The sequence below is a fragment of the Somniosus microcephalus genome, chromosome 8 (assembly GCF_052327205.1).
Source record: "Somniosus microcephalus isolate GS21.2 chromosome 8, FLI_Smic_1.0, whole genome shotgun sequence".
Classification (NCBI taxonomy): Eukaryota; Metazoa; Chordata; class Chondrichthyes; order Squaliformes; family Somniosidae; genus Somniosus; species Somniosus microcephalus.
The window spans coordinates 272,471,349-272,487,299 of NC_140994.1; the positions used below are offsets into that span (position 1 = coordinate 272,471,349).

A 15,951-nucleotide genomic window follows, 5' to 3' on the forward strand; every position below is an offset into this window, starting at 1 on the left:
TTGAGAAGAAGGCCACCGGTCTCCCCTCCTGGTTAAGGGTTGCGGCTAGGGCGAAGTCGGATGCATCGCTCTCCACTTGGAAAGGGATAGACTCATCCACCGCGTGCATTGTGGCCTTAGCAATGTCTCCCTTAATGAGGGAGAAGGCTGCGCACACTTCTGCCGTCAGGGGGAAGGAGGCGGACTTCATGAGGGGTCTGGCTTTGTCCGCATAATTCGGCACCCATTGGGCATAGTAGGCGAAGAGCCCCAGGGTCCTCTTCAGCGCCTTTGGACAGTGGGGAGGGGAAGCTCCATGAGGGGGCGCATTCTTTCGGGGTCGGGGCCGATGACTCCGTTCTCTACTACGCAGCCGAGGATGGCAAGGCGCGAGGTGTTAAACACACATTTCTCCTTATTGTAGATGAGGTTCAGCCGTTGGGCTGTACGGAGGAATCTCTCCAGATTAACATCATGGTCCTGCCGGTCGCGGCCGCAGATGGTGACGTTATCTAGATAGGGGAACGTGGCTTGCAGCCCGTTCTGGTCAACCATCCGGTCCATCTCCCTTTGGAAGACCGAAACCCCGTTGGTGACGCCGAAGGGAACCCTAAGGAAGTGGTAGAGGCGGCCATTCGCCTCGAAGGCGGTATACTGGCGGTCCTCAGGGCGGATAGGGAGTTGGTGGTAGGCCGACTTAAGGTCGATGGTAGAGAACATTCGGTACTGTGCAACCTGATTGACCATATCAGATATGCGGGGAAGGGGGTATGCGTCCAGCTGGGTGTACCAGTTTATGGTTTGGCTGTAGTCGATGACTAGGCGGTTTTTATCGCCGGTCTTAATGACTACGACCTGGGCACGCCAGGGGCTGTTGCTCCTCTCGATGATGCCCTCTTTCAGGAGATGCTGCACCTCAGAGCTAATAAAAGCTCTGTCCCCGGCGCTGTACCGCCTGCTCTTGGTAGCGACGGGTTGACAGTCGCGGGTGAGGTTGGCGAACAGGGAGGGGGGCGGAACCCTGAGGGTGGATAGGCCGCAGGTGGTACGCGGTGGGCGGTTTAAAGGCTGTTGGTTGTCGACTGTGAGTGGGGGGAGGGGTCCACCGTATGCCAAAGTGACACTTTGAAGGTGGGATTGGAAATCCAGCCCTAGTAGGACAGCAGCGCAGAGTTGGGGCAGGACGAGAAGTTTAAAATTTTTATACTCCGTGCCCCTAACCGACAGGGTCACAACACAGTATCCGCTGATGTCTGTTGAATGGGACCTCGACGCCATCGAGATCCGGTTGCGCGTTGGCTGGACAGTGAGGGAGTAGTGGCTCACCGTGTCTGGATGGATGAAACTCTCCGTGCTTCCGCTGTCGAACAGGCAGGTCGTGGCGTGGCCGTTTACTTTGATGTCCATCATGGACTTGGACAGGTGATGCGGGCGAGCTTGGTCCAGTGTGACGGAGGCTAGTGTATGGCTGAGCGAGCTGCTGTAGTCTGCGGGTGAGGCTGCGGTCGGGTCTGGAGACAAGGTGGCGGTCGAGTGTGGTGAACAAAATGGCGGTGCCCACGACGTTGCATCAAATGGCGGAGAAGATGGCCGCCCCCACAACTCACATGAGGCACTGCCGGTGTCGGTGGCCTTGATCAAAGATGGCCGCCCCCACGACTCACACGAGGGGATACTGGCATCTGTGGCCTTGATGAAAGATTGCCGCCCCCACAACTCGCATGAGGCACTGCTGGCGTCTGTGGCTTTCCCCCTGCAGGCCTTCGCGAAGTGGCCTTTCTTGTGGCAGTCGGAGCAGGTCGCGTTTCTTGCAGGGCAGCGCGCCCTCGGGTGTTTCGCCTGGCCACAGAAAAAGCAGCCGGCGGCCCGATCGCGGGGCTCCGATGTCGCAGCCGGTACCAGGGGTGGCGGTCCCGATCGGGTCCGGGACGCCGACGCTGAGGTAGGTCCCAGAGGCGGCGGTGCGAGGGGTATTGCGGTCGGGGTCGGGCCCGAGTCCCAGGGTCGCGCAGCACAGTACCTGGAATACGCCTCGAGGTCCCGATGGGCCACTTCCAGAGAGCGAGCGAGGGCTGCAGCTGTGTTCAGGTCGAGGTCCTTTGATTCGAGCAGTCTTTGCCGTGAGTAGTCGGACCGAAGGCCTTTCACGAAGGCATCGCAGATATTCTCTTCAGTATTTTCTGCAGCCGTTACAGCTTTAAAGTCACAGTCCCTGCCGAGTGTTTGTAGCGCCCGTAAAAATTCATCTACAGACTCTCCTGGCTGTTGCGGGCGGGATCTTAGGAGATGTCTGGCATACATAGAATTTACTGGGCTCCGGTACTGCTCTTTCAGCAAGTTGAGGGCGGCCTCGTATGTAGTAAGGTCCTGGATGAGTGCAAATACTTTAGGGCTCACTTGGGCGGTCAGAACTCTTAGTTTGGATCTCTGAGGCACGCCGGATTCTCCCAGGTAGGATTCGAAACAGCTCAGCCAGTGTTTGAAGTCGAGGGCTGAGTTTGCTGCCTGTGGGTTTAGATCCAGGTACGGCGGTCGGAGGGCTCGCAGCCAGGCCGGCTGCTGTGGCTGTTGTAGCTGGGCGTCTGACTGGTCGTTTGGCTGCTCCGTTAAAGACATTTCAAAATTTAGCCAATAAAATTGATATACCTATCAATTCATCCAATGAAAAGCGACGAGTTAAGACAGTAACTATAGGTTTTTATTGGCTAAATAACAGAGCCCACCCTCGTGGGTGATCGGATCCAACAAGGAGGAATACCAGCCAGTCGACCACCTTTTATACCTGGGCAAGTAGGTGGGGCCATGGGCGGAGTCAGCAGTGGTCAGCCCAGGTATAACAGCGTGACAAGAGGCGACCCCGTGTAGTGATACAACAGTGTAAACAGTGATAACCATAGTGTAACGATATAACAGTGATAACCATAGTGTAACGATATAACAGTGATAACCATAGTGTAACGATAGTGAATGATAAAAGTGGTTTACCACAGAGGGGAATTTGGAGGTGGTGGTGTTCCCATGCGCCTGCTGCCCTTGTCCTTCTAGGTGGAAGAGGTCACGGGTTTGGGAGGTGCTGCCGAAGAAGCCTTGGCGTGTTACTGCAGTGCATCTTGTAGATGGTACTCCCAGCAGCCACGGTACGCCGGTGGTGGAGGGATGAATGTTTAAGGTGTTGGATGGGGTGCCAATCAAGCGGGCTGCTTTGTCCTGGATGGTGTCGAGCTTCTTGAGTGCTGTTGGAGCTGCACTCATCCAGCCAAGTGGAGAGTATTCCATCACACTTCTTACTTGTGCCTTGTAGATGGTAGAAAGGCTTTGGGGAGTCAGGAGGTGAGACACTCGCCGCAGAATACCTAGACTCTGAGGAGGATGCAAAGAGGCTTCAAGGCGATTTAGACAAGTTGAGTGAGTGGGCAAATACATGGCGGATGCAGTATAACGTGGATAAATGTGAAGTTATCCACTTCAGTAGGAAAAACAGAAAGGCAGAGTATTATTTAAATGGTGATAGATTGGGAAATGCTGATGTACAGAGGGATATGGGTGTCTTTGTACACCAGTCTCTGAAAGCAAACATGCAGGTGCAGCAAGCAGTTAGGAAGGCAAATGGTATGTTGGCCTTCATTGCAAGAGGATTTGAGTACAGGAGCAAGGATGTCTTACTACAGTTGTACAGGGCCTTGGTGACACCACACCTGGAGTACTGTGTGCAGTTTTGGTTTCCTTACCTAAAAAAGGATATACTTGCCATAGAGCGAATGCAGTGAAGGTTCACCAGACTGATTCCTGGGATGGCAAGACTGTCGTATGAGGAGAGATTAGGTCGACTAGGCCTGTATTCACTAGAGTTTAGAAGAATGAGATGGGATCTGATTGAAACGTGTAAAATTCTGACAGGACTAGACAGACTGGATGCAGGGAGAATGTTTCCCCTGGCTGGGGGGTCTAGAACAAGGGGTCACAGTCTCAGGATACGGGGTAGAACATTTAGGACTGAAATGAGGAGAAATTTCTTCACTCAGAGCGTGGTTAACCTGTGGAATTCTCTACCACAGGAGGCTGTGGAGGCCAAGTCACTGAATATATTTAAGAAGGAGACAGATAGATTTCTAGACACAAAAGGCATCAAGGGGTGTGGGGAGAGCATGGGTATATTGTATTGAGATAGAGGATCAGCCATGATCATATTGAATGGCGGTGCATGCTCGAAGGGCCGGATGGCCTACTCCTGCTCCTATTTTCCTATGTTTCTATGTTTTCTATGCGCCTCTAAGCTTATATCACCTTCTTTGTCTCTAATGGGCCCCACCGCGCCTCTTACTACCCGTTTACTGTTTACATGCCAATAGAAGATTTTTGGGATCCCTTTTATGTTAACCGCCATTCTACTCTCATATTCTCTCTTTGCTAATCGTATTTTCATCTTTTGAGTATATTTAAGGCTGAGATCGATAGATTTTTGGACTCCAGGGGAATCGAGGGATATGGAGATCGGGCGGGAAAGTTGAGTTGAGGTGGATAATTAGACATGATCTTATTGAATGGCGGAGCAGGCGCGAGGGGCTATATGGCCTACTCCTGCTCCTATTTCTTAGGTTCTTATGTTATTACCAGAAGCAGAGACACTGAGATCCTTCACCAGGAGCACCAAATTCCTGAGACCCTACACCAGGAGCAGAGAGACCTGGAGATCCTTCACCAGGAGCACTGAATTCCTGAGAACCTACACCAGGAGCAGAGAGACCTGGAGATCCTTCAACCAGGAGCACCGAATTCCTGAGACCCTACACCAGGAGCAGAGAGACCTGGAGATCCTTCACCAGGAGCACTGAATTCCTGAGACCCTACACCAGGAGCAGAGAGACCTGGAGATCCTTCACCAGGAGCACCAAATTCCTGAGACCCTACACCAGGAGCAGAGACCCTGAGATCCGACACCAGGAGCAGAGACCCTGAGACCCTACACCAGGAGCAGAGAGACCTGGAGATCCTTCACCAGGAGCACCGAATTCCTGACACCCTACACCAGGAGCAGAGATTGGGGCTGGAATCCTGGGGCCTGCACTCCTGATGGTCAGACCCACACCAGGCTTTACAATTAATCCACTGAGCCACTGGGAGTGCGATACAACACTCTTTGATCTTTATATTGTAATGCAGGAATTCATTCCCTAAATCTGACAGTTCCAACACCCTTTAACCTGCCTCCTGGTCACTCCATTAACAGCTAATCATTGTGCCGATTGGTTAGAGGGGAGAATGAGGATTGTGTTGTCGAAGCCAGGCAGAGGGTGAGCAGGGCCAGGAGATGTTGTTAAAATAAAATACGATAGCAAAATACTGCAGATGTTGGAAATCCGAAATAACAACAGAAAATGCTGGAAAAACTCAGCAGGTCAGGCAACATCCGTGGAGAGAAATTTGAGTTGACGTTTCGGGTTGGACCCTTCTTCAAAACTGGAAAGAAAAGAAACTAGATCGGAGGCAGGGCTGTGATCGGACAAAAGAATAAAAGAAACAAAAGAAGTAAAAGAGATTAGAAGCTAGACGAGATGGTAATAGGCTGGGATAAGGTGTAAAGTGTACTGGCAGGGCAAAAGATAGCTGCCAGGTGTGAGAGAGAAACAAAATGAAAGGCGGGGGGGGGAAAGGAGTGGAACAATTACAAGAGAAAATGAAATGGGGGCCGAGGTTATGATCTGAAATTGTTGAACTCGATATTGAGTCCGGAAGGCTGCAGAGTGCCTAATCGGAAGATGAGGTGCTGTTCCTCGAGTTTACGTTGAACTTCCGTGGAACAATACAATTCCGGACTCAATATCGAGTTCAACAATTTCAGATCATAAGCTCGGCCCCCATTTCATTTTCTCTTGTAATTGTTCCACTCCTTTCCCCCCCCCCCTTTCCTTTTGTTTCTCTCTCACACCTGGCAGCTATCTTTTGCCCTGCCAGTACACTTTACACCTAATCCCAGCCTATTACCATCTCGTCTAGCTTCTAATCTCTTTTACTTCTTTTGCTTCTTTTATTCTTTTGTCCGATCGCAGCCCTGCCTCCGATCTAGTTTCTTTTCTTTCCAGTTTTGAAGAAGGGTCCAACCCGAAACGTCAACTCAAATTTCTCTCCACGGTTGTTGCCTGACCTGCTGAGTTTTTCCAGCATTTTCTGTTGTTATTTTGTTAAAATAAAAGTTGGGGTCTGTACCTTTCAACTGAGTCTCAGACGTCACATCACAGGGAAGGAACAAAATGTTCTCGGCTCCATAGACCTGTTCAAAGGCAGCTTTAGTGGCTTCACCCACTGGTACATTGATATCTAACAGACTCACCTAAAGGAGGTCAAAACAAGGTTTCATTCTAAAGGAAATAAAAACAAAATCTGCAGAAGCTGGAAATCAGGAAAAAAATACAGAAAATGCTGGAAACTCTCAGCTGGTCAGTTAGTGTCCGAGGGGATGTCGGGTCAGTCAGTGTCCGAGGGGAGCTCGGGTCAGTCAGTGTCCGAGGGAAGCTCGGGTCAGTCAGTGTCCGACTGGAGCTCGGGTCAGTCAGTGTCTGAGGGGAGCTCGGGTCAGTCAGTGTCCGAGGGGAGCGCGGGTCAGTCAGTGTCTGAGGGGAGCTCAGGTCAGTCAGTGGCCGAGGGGAGCTCGGGTCACTCAGTGTCCGAGGGGTGCTCGGGTCACTCAGTGTCCGAGGGGAGCTCGGGTCAGTCAGTGTCCGAGGGGAGCTCGGGTCACTCAGTGTCCGAGGGGAGCTCGGGTCAGTCAGTGTCCGAGGGGAGCTCGGTGTTGAGTCTGTGTGTTCCAGATATACTTATTTTAAATAACTGGACACAGACAACAGGAAAAACTTAAACAGGTCTTTACTACTTGAAGGTCAGGGCTGAACTGCTTTACAAATTACTACACAGAGCTTATATACCGGTGTGGTCACAATATACAGTAGCAAGAGAAAGTAGTCCATCTTCTTAAGGTAGTTCTCTTAAGGTGGTACAGGTTACATACACCACAATTCCTCCCTTTTTAGCTTAACAGTGTACACCCCAATTTAAACATAACATGGATAACATATATACAACTTTCATGCAACTGTTCAAAGATTCAGTCTCTGAGGAGGCCTCCTGATCCGAGTTGGATAACGCCTTTCAGGGGTCTCTGATTCTGGTTGCTGGGGTGACTCCTCTAATTGATTTCTTATGGATTGAACATCCTCATGTACGTTCGCGTTTGAGGTAGATGCTACAGGTTCAATAATTTCTTCCACTGGTGTCTCTGCCGTAGCCATGGGTTCGACCCTTGTTCTCGATTCTACAAGTTGGTCAGCATGACGTCGTATTACGTTTTCACCAATCTCTACCGTATACATCAGGGGTCCTTGTCTGGCATGAATTGTTCCAGATTGCCATTTCTCATTCTTATAGTCCCGGGCTAACACTGGTTGTCCTATTTCGAAACTCCGAGTGGTCTTGTTATTTACATGCTGGAACTGTTTGTTTTCGACTACCCTACGCACATTTGGTTTTAACAAATCCAACCTGGACCGCAACCTCCTGTTATAAAACATCATGGCAGGACTTTGATTTGTCACTGCATGTGTGGCGTTTCGATATGCCATTAGGAAATTGTCCACCTTGTGTTGTAGTGGAATATGGTCTTCGCTCATGGCCTTTATCGCCTTTTTGAACGTTTGTACAAATCTCTCGGCCAACCCATTTGTAGCCGGATGATATGGGGCAGATGTATAGTGTTTCACCCCATTCTTCTTCATGAATTTCTGGAATTCTTCTGACACGAACTGCAGTCCGTTGTCTGAACATATCTGTTCTGGCAATCCATTTCTTGCAAATATGGTTCTTAGAACTGCGATCGTCTTTTCCGAGGTAGTGGTCGCCACCTTAATCACTTCTGGCCATTTAGAATGTGCGTCTACCGCTATCAAAAACATGGAATCCATGAATGGACCTGCAAAGTCGATATGTACATGCTGCCATGGGGTTGAAGGCCATTCCCATGGATGCAGCGGTGCAATTGGAGGTGCATTTTGAACTTTTTGGCACCCTGAGCAGCTTTTAGTCAGATCCTCTATTTGTTTGTGGATACCTGGCCACCATACATAAGCCCTAGCAAGGCTTTTCATCTTGACTCCCCACAGATGACCTTCATGCAGTTCCTTTAGAACTCTCTCCCTTAATTTAGGAGGAATAATCACCCTTGTTCCATACATCAATGTTCCTTGACAAACGGACAGCTGTTCTCGTCTGGCCGAGAATGCCGGTAACAGTGGTTCGCCATGTGCTGGCCATCCCTTCACTGTCAATTCGTAGACCTGAGACAGTGTCGGGTCGTTCCTGATCTCTCTCTCAATACTCGCATTGGTGACTGGCAAACATTCGATGATGGTCGAGTGAAATAACTCAACAGGGTCAACTGTCGGTGCCTCTTCCGCTGTAGGTAGTGGCAGGCGCGACAGCCCATCAGCATTACCATGTTGCTTTGTACCTTTGAATTCGATCTCATATTGATGTGCCCCTAGGAAAAGGGACCATCTCTGGAGCCTCTGCGCTGTCATCACCGAAACACCCTTCTTAGGATTAAAAATGGAAACCAACGGCTGGTGGTCTGTCAGCAGCGTAAACTTTTGGCCTTGCAGGTAATGATTAAATTTTTTTACTCCCCACACAAGGCTGAGAGCCTCCCTATCTATCTGAGCATAGTTGCGCTCAGCGGAGGTCAATGATCTGGATGCGAACGCGACTGGTCTTTCCAAGCCATTTGGCAACTTATGTGATAGCACTGCCCCAATACCATATGGAGAAGCATCACAAGCTCAACGAATAGGCAGCGTTGGGTTAAAGTGAGCCAACACTTCCTTAGAGGTGATCAATGCCTTGCCTTTGTGAAAAGCCCGCTTACAGTCCTCGCTCCACTTCCATGGCACTCCCTTTTGTAAAAGAGCGTTCAGCGGGTGTAGCACCGTGGATAAATTTGGCAGAAACTTATGGTAATAGTTAATCAACCCTAGGAACGACCTCAACCGGGATACATTTTCCGGAGCGGGAGCCTTCACAACAGCTTCGATCTTGTCAGGTGACTTGTGAAGCCCCTCCTGGTCAATGACGTGACCACAGTACGAGATTCGCTTCTGAAAGAACTCACATTTCTGGTGATTAACTCGAAGTCCATACTCTTTCAATCTGGTGAGCACCTGTTCCAAATTAGCAAGGTGTTCCTCATCATCATCTCCTGTAATAAGAATGTCGTCCAGATAGCATTGTGTGCCAGGAATTCCCTGTAATACCTGCTCCATGGCCCTTTGCCAAATCGCTGGAGCCGATGCCACTCCAAAAACCAGTCTATTATACCGATATAAGCCCTTATGCGTGTTGATCATGAGATACTGGCGTGACGCTTCATCAACTTCCATCTGTAAGTATGCCTGCGCCAGGTCTATCTTGGTGAAGTGTTTCCCGCCAGACAACGAAGCGAAGATATCCTCAATCCGCGGAAGCGGATATTGCACCGTGTGAAGAACCGGATTAACAGTGATCTTGAAAACTCCACAGATGCGAACCTTCCCCGGTTCCCCCGGCTTGTTGCTCAATGAACGCTTCATGACGGGAACAATGGGCGTGGCCCATTCGCTCCAGTCCACCTTAGACAGTACTCCTGAACGTTCTAGCCCTTCCAGCTCAGCTTCCACAGCAGGTCGTATCGCATAAGGTACCGGCCTGGCTTTGAAAAATTTCAGGTTTGCATGTTCTTCAACCTTGATGTTTGCCATAATTCCTTTCAGTGTTCCCAGTCCCTGTTGGAACACCTCCTTAGCATCGTCCAATATTCTGGACAGTCGTTTAGGTTTGACATCGTCCTTTTTACCGGAATCTACAGTTAGTGCTTTTAAGGAATGCCAGTCCATATTTATTCTCCTGATCCATTCCCGTCCCAGTAGTGGTGGACCTCCCTCAGGTAACACATACAAGTCCATTCCTTTGCTTTCTTTACCCTTGTGGACCACCTTTACTTTTATCTTTCCGATGGGGTACACTCTTTGCCCCGTGTATGTTTTTAATACAATCTCCGTATCCCTTGGGGGAATGTGTGAGAATAACCTTTTGTAATCTTGCTTATTCATGACCATCAATGCCGATCCCGTGTCCAATTCCATCTTCACTTGGACTCCTGCTATCTGGAGTGTAACCCAAATAGTTTGGTGGTCTGCTGTGTTACCCACATTATGTATTCTTAGACAACCCAGTTCCTTACTGCTGGAGTCTGAATCCGCCTTCTGTTCATCCGTACTGTTCTCTGTCACCTTGTGTACTTTTTTGTACTTCTTCTGTGGTGACTTTTTGTTGCTGGTCTTCTTTCCTGACCGGCATACTTTCGCTATGTGACCGAGTCTGCCACATTTTCTGCATTCTTGATCTTTGAACCAGCACTGGTTCTGATCGTGCGTTGTCCTTCCGCAACGATAGCACTTTACTGCACCCAATGCCATTTGATTGGTGCTGAGTTCCGATGGCCTTAGCTGCATTTCCGCGGTGCCTCGTGCTGCCGCCTCGTGCAATGCTGCAATGGTGACAGCTTTATCTAGCGTAAGGTCCTTTTCCTCTAGCAGTCGCTTCTGAGTTCCTTCTTTTAATAGTCCACACACGAACTTATCTCTCAGAGCATCTGCTAGTCCTGTACCAAACTGACAGTACTTTGATAGCTTGCGCAGTTCAATTAAGAATTCAGTGTTGCTTTCCTCTTTCAGCTGCGTTCTTCTGTAAAATTTAAATCGTTCTGCTATCAGCAGCGGCGTGGGGTTTAAATGCTCTTGCAGGACAGTAACAATATTCGCGAAAGTCTTATCCGCCGGTTTATCTGGTGTTACAAGGTGCCTTAATAACCCGTACGTCTTCGCACCCATCGAGTTTAATAGGGTTAGTGCTTTCCATTCAGCCGGTATCTCATTTGCTGTACAATAAATTTCAATACGCTCCACATAAGTGGCCCAATCTTCGACATCGCTATCAAAAGCAGTGATGTTACCATTTTTAGGCATCCCTGTAAGTTTCTTTAAGTATTTTATTTTTTTCCCAAAATGGCGGCTTCCTGCGCTTGGCGGCTTTTCCCGCGCTTGTCTTCTTCCTGCACCGACTAAAATGGCGGCTTCCCGCGCTTGGCTTCTTCCCCCGCTGGCTACAATGGCGATTACCGCGCTGTTGCCGTTCTCGCCTCCCAGCGGTCCTTAATTTCCCCCGATGCTGCTGCTTTTACTCCCCGCTGTCCTCGTGGGTATTAGCGCTTCCTTTCTTGCTGCGCGTCTATTCCGATTGTAGCCCGGCCCTTTACACCGGGTCGAGTTCTCCGCCCCTTTTCCTCCGGTCTCGCCCCCATTCTCCACTGACAACGCGGCCGACATTCTGCCCGTGTCGCTAGATCGGCTTACCCACCGCCGTGGAAGAAGGAGGATCACTGCCTGTCGCTGATGGTGGACTTCGTGGTCAGCAATTCCAACCCGGGTTCTCGATGCCTCCCGTGCGAATGCGGTGCTCAGCAGGATGATGAGGGCGGATGCCTCTTCTCGACGCCCGTTCTGGGGACGAAGCTGCCTTGGATGCAATTGCCACTGGGTAAGATCGACTCATCGCCACTGTTGAGTCTGTGTGTTCCAGATATACTTATTTTAAATAAATGGACACAGACAACAGGAAAAACTTAAACAGGTCTTTACTACTTGAAGGTCAGGGCTAAACTGCTTTACAAATTACTACACAGAGCTTATATACCGGTGTGGTCACCACCGGTACTACAATATACAGTAGCAAGAGAAAGTAGTCCATCTTCTTAAGGTAGTTCTCTTAAGGTGGTACAGGTTACATACACCACACTCGGGTCAGTCAGTGTCTGAGGGGAGCTCGGGTCTGTCAGTGTCCGAGGGGAGCTCGGGTCACTCAGTGTCCGAGGGGAGCTCGGGTCAGTCAGTGTCCGAGGGGAGCTTGGGTCAGTCAGTGTCCGAGAGGAGCTCGGGTCAGTCAGTGTCCGAGGGGAGCTCGGGTCAGTCAGTGTCCGAGGGGAGCTGGGGTCAATCAGTGTCCGAGGGGAGCTCGGGTCAGTCAGTGGCCGAGGGGAGCTCGGGTCAGTCGGTGTCCGAGGGGAGATCGGATCAGTCAGTGTCCGAGGGGAGCTCGGATCAGTCAGTGTCCGAGGGGAGCTCGGGTCAGTCAGTGCTCGAGGGGAGATCGGGTCAGTCACTCAGTGTCCAAGGGGAGCTCGGGTCTCTCAGTGTCCGAGGGGAGCTCCGGTCAGTCAGTGTCCGAGGGGAGCTCCGGTCAGTCAGTTCCCGATGGGAGCTCGGGTCTCTCCGTGTCCGAGGGGAGCGTGGGTCATTCAGTGCCCGAGGGGAGCTCGGGTCAGTCAGTGTCCGAGGGGAGCTCGGGTCAGTCGGTGTCCGAGGGGAGATCGGGTCATTCAGTGTCCGAGAGGAGATCGGGTCAGTCAGTGTCCGAGGGGAGCTCAGGTCAGTCAGTGCCCTGGGGAGCTCAGGTCAATCAGTGTCCGAGGGGAGCTTGGGTCAGTCAGTGTCCGAGGGGAACTCGGGTCAGTCAGTGGCCAAGGGGAGCTCGGGTCAGTCAGTCAGTATCCGAGGGGTGCTCGGGTCAGTCAGTCAGTGTCCGAGGGGAGCTCGGGCCAGTCAGGGTCTGAGGGGAGCTCGGGTCGGTCAGTCAGTGTCCGAGGGGAGCTTGGGTCAGACAGTGTCCGAGGGGTGCTCGGGTCAGTCAGTGTCCGAGGGCAGCTCGGGTCCGTCAGTGTCCGAGGGGAGATCGGGACAGGCAGTGTCCGAGGGGAGCTCGGGCCAGTCATTGTCCGAGGGGGGATCGGGTCAGTCAATGTCCGAGGTGCGCTCGGGTCAGTCAGTCAGTTTCCGAGGGGAGCTCGTATCAGTCAGTCTCCGAGGGGAGATCAGGTCACTCAGTGTCCGAGGGGAGCTTGGTTCAATCAGTGTCCGAGGGGAGCTCGGATCAGACAGTGTCCTGGGGAGCTCGGGTCAATCAGTGTCCGTGGGGAGATCGGGTCAGTCAGTGTCCGAGGGGAGTTTGGGTCAGTCCGTGTCCGAGGGGAGCTCGGGTCAGTCAGTGTATGAGGGGAGCTCGGGTCACTCAGTGTCCGAGGGGAGCTTGGGTCAGTCAGTGTCCGAGGGGAGCTCGGGTCAGTCAGTGTCCGAGGGGAGCTCCGGTCAGGCAGTGCCCGAAGGGAGCTCGGGTCAGTCAGTGCCCTGGGGAGGTCGGGTCAGTCAGTGTCCGAGAGGAGCTCGGGTCAGTCAGTGTCCGAGGGGAGGTCGGGTCAGTCAGTGCCCTGGGGAGCTCGGGTCAATCAGTGTCCGAGGGGAGCTTGGGTCATTCAGTGTCCGAGGGAGTTCGGGTCAGTCGGTGTCCAAGTGGAGCTCGGGTCACTCAGTGTCCGAGGGAGCTCGGGTCAGTCAGTGTCCGAGGGAGCTCGGGTCAGTCAGTGTCCTGGTGAGCTCGGGTCAGTCAGTGTCCGAGGGGAGCTCAGGTCAGTCAGTATCCGAAGGGAGCACGGGTCAGTCAGTGTCCGAAGGGAGCTCAGGACATTCTGTGTCCGAGTGGAGCTCGGGTCACTCAGTTTCTGAGTGAGCTCAGGTCATTCAGTTTCCAAGGGAGCTTGGTTCAGTCAGTGTCCGAGGGGATCTCAGGTCGCTCAGTGTCCGAGGGGAGCTCGGGTCAGTCAGTGCCCGATGGGAGCTCGGGTCAGTCAGTGCCCAAGGGGAGCTCTGGTCACTCAGTGTCCGAGGGGAGCTCGGGTCAGTCAGTGTCCGAGCGGAGCTCGGGTCAGTCAGTGTCCGGGGGGAACACAGGTCAGTCAGTGTCCGAGGAGATCTCGGGTCAGTCAGTGTCCGAGGGGAGCTCGGGTCACTCGGTGTCCGAGGGGCGATCGGGTCAGTCAGTGTCCTAGTGGAGCTCGGGTCACTCAGTGTCCGAGGGAGCTCGGGTCAGTCAGTGTCCGAGGGAGCTCGGGTCAGTCAGTGTCCTGGTGAGCTCGGGTCAGTCAGTGTCCGAGGGGAGCTCAGGTCAGTCAGTATCCGAAGGGAGCACGGGTCAGTCAGTGTCCGAAGGGAGCTCGGGTCAGTCAGTGTCCGAGGGGTGCTCAGGTCAGTCAGTGTCCGAGGGGAGCTCGGGTCAGTCAGAGTCCGAAGGGACCTCGGGTCAGTCAGTGTCCGAGGGATGCTCGGGTCAATCAGAGTCCGAGGGGAGCTCGGGTCAGTCAGTGTCCGAGGGGAGCTCAGGTCAGTCAGTGTCCGAGGGAAGCTCGGGTCAGTCAGTGTCCGAGGGAGCTCGGGTCAGTCAGTGTCCGAGGGAGCTCGGGTCAGTCAGTGTCCTGGTGAGCTCGGGTCAGTCAGTGTCCGAGGGGAGCTTGGGTCATTCAGTGTCCGAGGGAGTTCGGGTCAGTCGGTGTCCAAGTGGAGCTCGGGTCACTCAGTGTCCGAGGGAGCTCGGGTCAGTCAGTGTCCGAGGGAGCTCGGGTCAGTCAGTATCCGAAGGGAGCACGGGTCAGTCAGTGTCCGAAGGGAGCTCGGGTCAGTCAGTGTCCGAAGGGACCTCGGGTCAGTCAGTGTCCGAGGGGTGCTCGGTTCACTCTTCGTCCGAGGGGAGCATGGGTCACTCATAGTCTGAGGGATGCTCGGGTCAGTCAGTGTCCGAGGGGAGCTCGGGTCAGTCAGTTTCCGAGGGGAGCTCGTGTCAATCAGTGTATGAGGGGAGCTCGTGACAGTCAGTGTCCGAGGAGAGCTCGGGTCACTCAGTGTCCTGTGGAGCTCGGGTCAGTCACTGTCCGAGGGGAGCTCTGGTCAGTCAGTATCCGAGGCTAGCTTGGGTCAATCAGTGTCCGAGGGGAACTCGGATCAGTCAGTGTCCTGGGGAGCTCGGGTCAGTCAGTATCCGAGGCTAGCTTGGGTCAAACAGTGTCCGAGGGCAGCTCGGGTCTGTCACTGTCCGAGGGGAGCTCCGGTCAGTCAGTGTCCGAGGGGAGCTCGGGTCAATCAGTGTCCGTGGGGAGATCGGGTCAGTCAGTGTCCGAGGGGAGGTCGGGTCAGTCAGTGTCCGAGGGGAGCTCGAGTCAGTCAGTGTCCGAGGGGAGCTCTGGTCAGTCCGTGTCCGAGGGGAGCTCGGGTCAGTCAGTGTATGAGGGGAGCTCGGGTCACTCAGTGTCCGAGGGGAGCTTGGGTCAGTCAGTGTCCGAGGGGAGCTCGGGTCAGTCAGTGTCCGAGGGGAGCTCCGGTCAGTCAGTGCCCGAAGGGAGCTCGGGTCAGTCAGTGCCCGAGGGGAGCTCGGGTCACTCAGTGTCCGAGGGGAGCTCGGGTCAGTCAGTGTCCGAGGGGCGATCGGGTCAGTCAGTGTCCGAGAGGAGCTCGGGTCAGTCAGTGTCCGAGGGGAGCTCGGGTCAATCAGTGCCCTGGGGAGCTCGGGTCAGTCAGTGTCCGAGGGAGCTCGGGTCAGTCAGTGTCCTGGTGAGCTCGGGTCAGTCAGTGTCCGAGGGGAGCTCAGGTCAGTCAGTATCCGAAGGGAGCACGGGTCAGTCAGTGTCCGAGGGGTGCTCAGGTCAGTCAGTGTCCGAGGGGAGCTCGGGTCAGTCAGAGTCCGAAGGGACCTCAGGTCAGTCAGAGTCCGAAGGGACCTCGGGTCAGTCAGTGTCCGAGGGGTGCTCGGTTCACTCTTCGTCCGAGGGGAGCATGGGTCACTCATAGTCTGAGGGATGCTCGGGTCAGTCAGTGTCCGAGGGGAGCTCGGGTCAGTCAGTGTCCGAGGGGAGCTCGTGTCAATCAGTGTATGAGGGGAGCTCGGGTCAGTCAGTGTCCGAGGGGAGCTCTGGTCAGTCAGTATCCGAGGCTAGCTTGGGTCAATCAGTGTCCGAGGGGAACTCGGATCAGTCAGTGTCCTGGGGAGCTCGGGTCAGTCAGTATCCGAGGCTAG

General features: G+C 53.2%; 1 protein-coding gene across 1 annotated transcript in view; it reads right to left on the reverse strand.

Moving 5' to 3' along the window:
* Positions 1-15,951, reverse strand: part of LOC147114406 (15-hydroxyprostaglandin dehydrogenase [NAD(+)]-like) — a 367,352-nt gene that overhangs the window by 315,786 nt on the left and 35,615 nt on the right. Inside the window, exon 2 of the mRNA XM_085996081.1 lies at positions 6,184-6,307. Within this exon, the coding sequence (XP_085852207.1) occupies positions 6,184-6,307 (124 nt within the window). The remainder of the gene's footprint in view (positions 1-6,183; positions 6,308-15,951) is intronic.